This window comes from Harmonia axyridis, chromosome 4 (assembly GCF_914767665.1).
Source record: "Harmonia axyridis chromosome 4, icHarAxyr1.1, whole genome shotgun sequence".
Lineage (NCBI taxonomy): Eukaryota > Metazoa > Arthropoda > Insecta > Coleoptera > Coccinellidae > Harmonia > Harmonia axyridis.
Window position 1 is genome coordinate 6858666 of NC_059504.1, and position 10800 is coordinate 6869465.

The 10800-nt window shown below is 32.0% G+C and overlaps 1 protein-coding gene across 2 annotated transcripts; it reads left to right on the forward strand.

Annotated features, from left to right (window-relative positions):
- Window positions 1-48: 48 nt before the first annotated feature.
- On the forward strand, window positions 49-10013 carry LOC123677674. Of its 2 annotated transcripts, XM_045614337.1 has the most exons (10): window positions 49-208; window positions 263-483; window positions 578-766; window positions 861-3124; window positions 3851-5022; window positions 5257-5763; window positions 6889-7162; window positions 7532-7672; window positions 7763-7886; window positions 9524-10013. In XM_045614337.1, the coding sequence occupies exons 1-10, from the start codon at window positions 138-140 to the stop codon at window positions 9712-9714; spliced, it is 5154 nt and encodes a 1717-aa protein (XP_045470293.1). In that variant the 5' UTR covers window positions 49-137; the 3' UTR covers window positions 9715-10013. The 2 variants fall into 2 exon arrangements, with proteins under 2 accessions (XP_045470293.1, XP_045470294.1); XM_045614338.1 differs by lacking the exon at window positions 49-208 and having other exon boundaries at window positions 344-483; window positions 594-766.
- Window positions 10014-10800: the final 787 nt, after the last annotated feature.

The window sequence follows — 10800 nt, forward strand, 5'->3', positions numbered from 1 at the left end:
TAAAACGAATAAGAATTTATTGTATTCTTTGGTTTTCACATTTATTCTTCATTTCTGTGTATTTACAGATTACACAAATTTTCCCATTTGAAATTTTCTGGCGGGATATGTATTATTTTTGTTAATATTTTAGTGATATGGAAAATACTCTGGAACACCTTTCAAAAAATATTGTAGATAAATTAGAACGCCTCAAATGCCCAATATGGTATATTTATGATACATCATAGGAACCACTATATTCTAACCATTGTTATTTCAGCCTTGATATTATTGAAAATGTGCGAGAGCTACCTTGTAGGCATATATTTTGTTTCAAATGCTTGGAAATATATAAGAAAGGGAACGATGTTCTCATTTGTCCCCTATGCAAAAAAGAAATATCTAAAAGAAAATTCTTAAGTCATGATGCTGCTCTTGATTCTTTGTGTAGTTTCGTTAAAACCTTATGTGATGATATTAAAGTACATCATAAAATAGATGGTAGGTGACTCCTGTATATGATTGCCTTTTTGAGATTAGTTTTCCTTCCTTTTATCGTTCTAAAGTGATCAATTCAAAATAACATTTTTTTCAGTCAAAACCTTTTTCAGTAATATGAAAAAAGAAACTATGCTAAACAAGCTTGAAAAACGAAATGGATCAGATGATATTATTGCCCAATTTTCAGATGATAATATAATTCCATGTACTTCCAAACCAAAGGATATAAAAAAATTGAAGAAACAAATTTCTCATGCAACTAAAAAGAGCACTAAAATTGGATGTTGGTATATTAGTTAATTTGTAGTGATTTGTATAAATTGAGCTTTCATCTGATGAAACTTTTCTCTAAATTTTAATATAAAATGTTTTTTCAGCACTAAAACCACTGAATCTCAATATAAAGAAAAATTCAGATAATAAGGAGAATAAAAAAACTTTACCTAAAATTGGTTTATCCCGTAAACAAAACAAACTAAAATCAGATTCCAAAAGCAATTTAGTACAGTTACAAACAAAAATTCTACCTCAACATAACCAGAGATCAGGTAAACCCTGTTCAGATAAGAATAAAATTTTGCAATGGTTACAGGACACAAGAAATAAATTTGAGAGATTCAGTCAAACTCAATCTTATGAAACCCAGAGTAATACACCGCAAGATGTAGATATGCCATCTGTTTCCCAAATTTATGTTGAGAAGAATAAAAAGAACAGATCTGAGAGAGTTATAGAGAATCAAGTTGAGTTGAATATAGATCAACGCTTACGAGATAAAAAAGCTCAATCTGTTGAAAATTTGGCATTTAAAAGTAAGCAATTGAGGAGGCATTCATTAGAATGCTCTTCTCCGATAAAAATGAAGCAGTATAATAATTTACAAGAAATTAATCACATAGAGAACCAACTCATAATCAATATTATGGAAGATGAAGTTTTAGATGTGATAGATAAAGAATTATCAGGTGAAAATAGCAAAAGAAAAATGCTAGTCACCTCCAACAAAAAGGAACCAACCAAAAAATTGGTTATAGATGTAGAAGATGAATTTTTGGATCAGTTAGATAATGAAATGATGGAAATTTGTGATGAAAAAAAAGCAGGCAGTTCAAAGAAAACTACTTTAAATACAACTGAAATTTGTAATGAAAACAAATCAAAATCATCGTGGAAAAGTATAAAGAAATTTAAAAAGACAATAGGTAAGACAAAAGTACCTAAGAAATTAGACATAAGTCTTCAATCCACCCAGAAATGCAATAAAAAAGACTTAGAAACTACTTTGAACACAAGTGATCCGTCTAAATCTACTAATCCTACTGTTATGGAGAATAGAACTGTTGATTTTCAGAAAATGGAGGAGTATTTTAGCAAGGCTATTCCCAAAATGATAGAGACAAATATCGGGGAAACATCTTCTCAAGAGATACTCAGTGCATCAAATGAAGCTCAAGAAAAGGACAATAACTCAGATATTTACATATATCAAACACAACCCTTATCGACAGATGAAATCAGTCCAAAAATCGATAAAATAAGTTATGCTAATGAGCTAATTAAAAAATTGGAGAAGGTTTTACTTCAATTAACAGAAGAGGATAATGTTGAAACAAAGGAATTAATTTCTCTTCTACCTTCTGTTGAAGGTGTTTTCAAAATATTTGATAAATTCAAGGAAGGATCACTTATATCCCAAAAACCAGTTGGAGAGGAAAATCAAACAAGTTTTGTTGAGAAAGAAATCCAAACTGATTTGCTTTCCTTGGACGTTTTACCTTTAACTCCAAATGCTGCATTTAAAACATTGGTACATGAAGATGCTGCAATACAAACAGATAAAATCTGCTCGGACTGCCCCCATTTTTGTTCCATCAAAAACATCACTGATGCTCATACATCTCAACGTATATTGAGGAATGATATTGAAATTGTTGAAGAAGAAGAACAAGAAAAAAGCCAATCTAAAAAAGGGGCACTAGATCCATTAGACATTGAATTAGAGCAAGAATACATATCTCCTAAATTACAAACAGAAAAAATAAAATCGCAAATCAGTTCATCTAAAGTCGAAATTATAGTAGATGTGAACCTCGATGTGAACTTACCTTCATTCAATAACCAAACCTCTCCGAAGGCAAATGTCGCTAATAAAATTAATACATGTCTTCTCGATAGCGAGATTCCTGTTGATCAAATTTTAGAGCAATGTAGTACGCAATATGATGTTTCTTCTGAAAAAAATGTAGAAGAGGCCATGATGAAAAAATCTCCTAATATATTGGAATTAGAAGGAAATGTTTCAAGAATTAAGGACAACATGGATAAAAGTAAATTGCAGTCAAGACCATCGATGACCCTTGGCTCAAGTCAAGGATCTGCCCTTATGTGTAGTGTCCCTCAATCGAACTCTAGGGTGAATCGCAAACTTATGTTTGAAAAGGCTATGCGGGAAAGAAGAGAATTGGATCAAACTCTCAAGAGAGTGAGAACAAGAGACTCGATATCTGATTCTGATGAAGAGAGGCCATATAAAATGAAATGTAACAGATTCATACAAAATGATTTTAGTATTGAATTTGAGTCTGAAAGTTTGAATGATAACAGCCTACATTCAAAGAATTTGGATGCCGAAATGGATGTGGTAAGATTTAAATTTTTTTTTTGGTTTAGGGGAAATTCGGACTGCTGATCTAGCTTAAATATTTCTCACAATTATCTCAAAGGGTATGGTCCGTATATCGCCGAGAATTAAAGAGCGGTTACAAGTGGTTTTCAATGTGTCAGGTAACCTGCTTCGTATTTACGGACCGTTTGACACTTATCAACTAAATTTTTCATTGACAGAATTTTGGAGGTTATAAAAGGTTGATCTCTTTTAATTTGTAAATAACTAATAGTTCTTAATGGCTCTGAAGGGCATTTGTTTCATAATTAAAATAATAAAGTTTTTGAGTGTTACATGTCATGGAAAATATTCATAAATAATGAATTGAAAATTAAAATGACAACTGCCAACCGGAGTGGGAGTGGTTACCGAACCTAACCAGATTAAAAGTACGGTTGCTGTGGTGACAGATAATTCACCGAAGTTTGAAGAAATTGTCACCGGTTTTTGAGGAATTTGACATATACGGAGCACCAACTCATAAACCATAGTAACCAAGGTGATAAACAGACCATACCCAAAGTATGTTATACAATATGTTGGTTTTCCCCTACTAAAATTTGAACTTTGTTTAGGATATCTTTTTTTTAAATTTTTTTTTTTAATTTTTTTAATTTGGATAGTCTTTCTTTGGATATCAGAACTCGTAATCACCTTTATTAAAAACATGATTTTCAATCAAATAATTTGTACTTGTTACAGCTTGAGGAAGAAGTTTTTCCTGGACCAATAAATAAATTCACACATTCTCAAAACACCCGAAAAGAAAATGTAAAAACCAACAACAGCAATCAACAACCAGAACCTGATACACTTCTGAATTATTGTGACGAACTCATCGAAAAAGCTAACAGACATATTTCTGCTGAGAATGAGTTGCCAAATCATGATGCCGATATTAATGTATCCCAAATTATATCAGAAAGTAATGAAAATATTAGAAACACTGGGAGGTTCAATCGATCACTAACGAAGATTAATCTGTCTGAAAAATCTCAAGCAGCGAGCGAAAAAATGAAGACACAGGATCTCTTAAAACACTATGATGATTTGATAGATAAGGCAAACAGACAAATAGACATGGAAAATAATGTAGTCATTGATAAACAACCGAATATAAAATACAATTATTCACAAATACCAACAACTTCTAAACATATGGACGTCTTTGAGGATGTAAGGGAAAAGGAAAATTTAATAAAAACTCAGGATCTTCTAGATCACTGCAAACACTATGATGATTTAATAGATAAGGCAAACAGGCAAATAGACATGGAAAATGTAGTCGCTAATGAGCAACCAAATAGAAAAAGGAAACACAATGATTCACAAGTCCCGACAACTTCTAAACATATGGATATTGTTGAAGAAGTTAGACAGAAGGAAAATCTAATAAAAACTCAGGATCTTCTAGATCACTGTAATGCATTAATAGCGAAAACTACAAAAGAGATAGCAAGAAATGAAATCACGACATCAACTAATGAAGATCTGATGAACAAAATTCAATTGGAGAATGATGATGAATTTTTTTGTCAGAATTTTGATCAGTTGGACAGTGTTTTAGAAAAAGTGAATCATAGGGTTGAAGATTCTAAAAACAAACTTTCAGAATCTTTATTCGAATCATGCAAAGAAAATAATACATATAGGACTCCAGTTGCAGAAAATAAGTCAATGGTTGAAACGGAAAATATATTCAGCACACCCAGAGGAAGGAAATCTGTTGGTGAAGATGAAAAAAGGAAAAAAGCTAAAAATTTAACATTGGAAATGAAGAAAGTAGATGGTTTCAACAGTTCAGATGATGAGATTTTTTCAGATGTAGATGTGGTAGAAACAACTCCTCAAAAAACAGTTAGTTTCTTGGAAAGGTAATTACTGTTTTTGTTACAAAAATATTTTAAAAGAATATCAAAAGACTTTTTTCAATCAATCCCAATTTTTTGAGTTAAATATAATTAGTACTTTTTGAGGTACTTTATTATGATTAATGTTATTTATTTTTTTTGAAATATGATCAAATATTTTGAACATATTAATTATATGTAATGAGTATATTTTCTTGATATAAACGAGAACATAAATATTCAAAAATTTTATTTAAGGCTAAGTTGCTCTCAAGCTGTTAACCAGAATGCTAGGGCATCATTTAAAATTCAAGAAAACAGTGAAGGTTTTCCTGAAAGTATGAATATTGTACCACCACCCCCTGGATTTGATGATATAGAAGAAATAGCAGAGAAAGTTGATTCTGAACAAATAATCTCTAGTAATGACAGAGAATCAGAAAACGTGATTCCAGCTTCACTATCCCCACAAAATTATGAAAAAAGACCAATAAAGAAGCCATTAGCTGCAGCTAACACGAATAACAAACATTTTGTAGCGCCTCAAGAGGTGATGACCACTTTATCTCAACAGTTTATGAAGGTTTCTCCCATATGTAAAGAGAAATCCAAAAATCTGAATGTCATAGAAATGGTACGACAGTCAAAATTTTCGCCTCTAACGATTTTGCCCAAATCCAGTACGCCAGTCTTGACTAGTACACCGAAGCAAAAAAGTATTTTGAGCTATGTGAAACCTAAGCTGAAGTCCTCACAGGAAGCAAGGTACATTCATTTATTTACTTTTTAGTTTTAGATTTCAAAGAAAAATGTTTCACTAGTTATTTTGAAAATTTGGATGAATTCATTTTTTCTATAGAAAGGTCATTGAGAACTTGGGGAATTTGAAATAATATTGAATTCTAACCTTAAACGGATTGTTTAGTAGGAATGTAATGAATCTTCACAATGAGATACAATTAAATATTTAAAAGTAATATTAATTCGAAATATAATATACAGGGTCTCCCACGACTATTAGACGTTTCTGGAGAACTTATTTGAATAAGCATCTTTATTTTTCCACACAGAATCTTACACATTCAATAAAACTATGGTTCTAACAGGCCAATTGAAAAATCCTTGGTCTACCATAGTAAAACACATTTTTTTTCGCAAAATTCGATTTTATCATTCAACATAGTTGCTTTCGAGGGCGATACATCGATTATAGCGATCTTCCAACTTTTCGATACCATTTTTGTAGTATGATTTGTCTTTCGATTCAAAATAGGCCTCAGTTTCGGCGATTACTTCTTCATTGGCGCTAAATTTCTTTCCAGCGAGCATTCTTTTGAGGTCTGAGAACAGAAAAAAGTCGCTGGGGGCCAGATCTGGCGAATACGGTGGATGCAGATGCAATTCGAAGCCGAATTCATGCAATTTTGCCATTGTTTTCATTGATTTGTGAAACGGCACATGTCTTGATGAATCAGCACCATTTTTCTTCATATGGGGCCATTTCTCAAACTTAGCATACCAATCAGTGATGGCTGATTTTCCTGTTGCAGACCCTGGAAACTCTTCATCAAGCCAAGATTTTGCTTCAACTGCATTTTTTCCCTCCAAAAAGCAATATTTTATCAGCAAACGAAATTCCTTTTCTTCCATCTTTTTTCAAATAACAAAAGTAGTTGCACTCACAACTCAATATCTCACAAACTAATGGTTGGACTGCTGTCAAATTTTGACACGTATCGTTTGAAGGTTGGTACTAACTAAAAAGCATATGGATTTGATACTAGCACCGCCATTTGTGCATCAGACTGGGGACTTTTCAATTGGCTTAATAATTTGAAAAATCTTCTGCATTTCATAAATACAGTGATGCTAATTGTGGCATAATTTCAGCACTCCACCACAAGAAAGGCCTAAACCCTGCATTGCATTTACCAGGCTGAGTAATGCTGAAACATCATGTGTAATTTCCTTGTGCAATAAAGGATTAGCTACACGCAAAGATAAGTTTGGAACTGATGTAACTCACATGATTGTTTCCGTGGACAAGCATAATAATGTCAAAGATCATACAATTAAATTCATATCTGCTATTGCTGCTGGAAAATGGGTACTAAATATTAAATGGGTACAGGAATGTTTGACAAAAAATCATATTGTAGATGAGGTGAGTAAATTTTTGTTTTTTGTTTTTGTTATAGCTCGGCAATTTGATGATATTCCTTATACACTCATATTGAATATTGCACATCTTATTTGAGGATAGATGAAAGTGTAAAAGTGCATATGAACACAAGGGAGTTTTTCGTGAATGTACAAGTTACAGAAATCTAGTATTTCCTCTCAGTAAAAAGTGGTTTCAACTGCAAAATCTCTAATTTGCATCACACATATTTTAAAACTAAGATATTGATTGTGACTTCCTTCTGAAATGATGAAAAAATGTATTAGAAGTTAAGTGTTATATTTTGTTTTATGAATAAACTATCAAAGAAACTCATATTGAATAATACAAAGTAAAGATTTAATATTTCAGGAGCCATTTGAAGTATTTGATATAACAGGAATACCAAGTCCAAGAATTTCAAGGCTCACCCGTCTCACTAATCCATTGCTCAAAGGATTCAAGTTTTTTATTCCAAGATCATTTTCTCAGACAAGTGCTGAAGATGTTAAGGTAAATTACTTTACATTTCGTTATAAATCACCCTCTGAAATATCTATTACAAATATTTAATTTATAAATGGAAATGTATTTTTATTGCAGAACATCATTCAGTTGCTACAAGGTGTTATTGTTTCTTCTATTGAAGAATTGAAGGACGAGAAAGAATATATATGTATCATAATATGTGAACTAGTGGATACAGAAGACTATACACAGTATGAAAGTAAGAAATCCTCACTAATATATGGTTTTGTGTAATAATAAAACTGGTTGATTTCAACAATAATTGCATACCTCGCTGGCAAGTTGGTATTTCAGAATGTAATATCAATGTGCATAAAGAATGCTGAGAATCATGGGCGCCCGCAGAAATTTTTCTCAGGGGGGGCAAAATGAAAATAATTGAAAAACAATAAAGCATCCATGATTGTCGTAGGTGACATCAGTATTCCGTTTCTTTCTATTTCTGTATTTATATTTATCACCAGCGTCTACTCTGAATTTCAAAAGATCACTAAAAGTTGTACAGGGTGGACAAAAATATAATAGTTTCGTGTGTGCTCATAAATAACGCATAATATTCTTTATTAGTTAAATTAACAATATTATCAAAAATACTTATTGTCTAGCGCTAATTGGTTTGAATGTAACACCCTGTAGTTTGTTACATTTTTAGATTAATAAAAATGAGCTGTTTCCAAACATGTTTGGTACTTTTGGTCTAGCAGACAGAATATGAAAGAAATTATTTCTTATTTTTATACATTTTTATCAATCTAAAAATGTAACAAACTACAGGGTGTTATATTCAAACCAATTGCCGTATTTTTGATAATATTGTTAATTTAACTAATAAAGAATGTTACGCGTCACTTTATGAGCACACACAAAACTATTGTATTTTTGTCCACCCTGTACCAATTGGAATCAACATGTGATACATTTTTGGAATCTGCTCAGCAAGAGTAATCGGAAAATTGAGTCAAAATGGGGGTATTCCATTAATAAAAAATGACGCTGACGTCATTACTCGAAAGTAATTCACTGTATATTAGATAATTATTTTAAAATACGGTAAATTAAAATAAAGAATCGACATGTTTCAGGATTATTTCTTAAAATGGTCTGTTTAGCTGAAAATGAATTTTGTTCCATACTTAACGGTTACGGACGCAGTGTATAAGATGAATTTATAAACAAATTGACACGCATGGAGTGCTTTCGGTTCCATGATTTTTCTTCACCCAAGAAGTGCTCAACGCGCCTAAAAAAGTTTTTAATTCAAAAAATACCTCTGCCGATTATGGATTATATGTATAGTATGTAATTCCATTGAAAACCGGAAAATAGTTGTGAATCTATTACTTTCCTTTTTTCCTTGCCCTTTGGATTGAGAAAGTAATATTGAGGGTGTTGTGCTGAAAAATGAGGCATCCAAAATCTCAGGGGGGGCCATGGCCCCCCCTGGCCCCCCCTGCGGGCGCCCATGCTGAGAATCAAACAGAGAGTGACAATGTTTTCCCCTCTTTCCTTTTACAAATAGTGAAAGTTCAATTAAAGGGAAGAGGAGAACACATTTATCTCTAACACTCCTACTTGTAACCTCCTTCCCTCAAAGCGATGTTGAAAAGTGAATTGTTCTAATGACCGCATTAAATTATTTTAATGAGATTTTATCTCTGTTTCTCGCAGCATTTATTTAGGAAAAAAATGGAAATTATGATGAAAACACTGCTTTCATTTGAAATACACAAATTTTATTGCGGAATGTCTTTCTTTCGTGATTTGATATCGATATATTACTAATGAATCTTTTAGTCTCATTTTTTAGATATTTTGATAATGTCATTTTTTTTGCAGATTGGTTGCAGTCTTACAGAATAATAACAGTTGACATTAACTGGTTAAGTCTTTCTGTGAGTCGATATAAAATATTGAGCCTCCGACCACACCTTCTTTGTTCAGATGACTCAATCGATGAATTAGGTTATCCATCGAATTTAGTTGTAGATGTAGCACCTAGTTTGACACAGGATGCTACGTATAATTAAAATACATTTTGTTTATTGTAAAGTCAAAAATATTCACAAACCTATTGTTAATTATTTTTTTGTCGTTAATTGTAGTGCATTACGTGATCATCTGTTAAACTATCACTTTCTTCAGAGAAATTTATTACTAATGTTGTAAATAAAGAAGGAAAACTAAATTTATTCTTGATAGAAACATTATGTTTCAACTTAATATACCAGATGTTTGATTCATGTTATTTAAATCATTTTATAGATTGTTATATGTATATTTTTCTAAGTGGTTTATTTACTTGTTAATTTCATAAAATGCTTATTTTAATTTTGTGTTTTATTATCACTTAACACCAATCACGTAGAAAGCATAAAAAATAGATAAGTGGATGATGAAAAACAATTTGAATATTAAATTTTTGAGCGCTTGTCCTCCAAACATTAAATGAACTGATTTGTTTCTGTCAAGTGTTAAAGACATGCCAAGATACAAGAAGGAACATATTTTCATGGGGTGTCAAGTTAAGGCCAAAAAAACGCTGCTCAATTTTTGACAATTTTTTGAATTTTGGATCCGAAATTTACAAATTTGAATGTGGTGTGCCTTTTCATGATTTGGAGCTGATTAAGAAGCATAGCAAACCTGGCGTGTCTACTTATACCTGTAAAACTTTCAGACAGAAAGGGAAATTTTTCAGATTTATACCTACTTGATTTCTAAGGATCGCGTCTGTTTCAGATGGCGCATACATGGTTTATATTTGACATTTCTCTCTGCTCTCGTGACCTTTGGGTAAGATGCATAGAATCCCTGGTGTGTGTGTGTGTATTGATTCGATTTTATTTCAGACTTTTTGAGATATCCACCTGTTGCTTTGGCGTTCTGCTTCACCGGAGTTCTGTAAGGTGGCGCTCTTCAGAAATTCTCGAATTATCGCTATCTGCCTGGTGCCGTTTAAAAACGATATACTGATTTTAGACACTGAAATTTTCACAATAAATAACAATTCAGTACGAGTCGAATTTTTAATGAAATATATGGAATATAATGACAGAGTATAGAAGAGTATAGGATTCTATGCATCTTACTCAAAGGTCACGAAAGCCGAGAAT

Excerpts from the sequence above, each read along its gene's own strand:
- LOC123677674 (XM_045614337.1), top strand. The coding sequence starts at position 138 with ATGGAAAATACTCTGGAACACCTTTCAAAAAATATTGTAGATAAATTA. Across the intron at positions 209-262 it reads CGCCTCAAATGCCCAATATG|CCTTGATATTATTGAAAATG; the intron begins GTATATTTATGA and ends TTGTTATTTCAG. Across the intron at positions 3,125-3,850 it reads TGGATGCCGAAATGGATGTG|CTTGAGGAAGAAGTTTTTCC; the intron begins GTAAGATTTAAA and ends TACTTGTTACAG.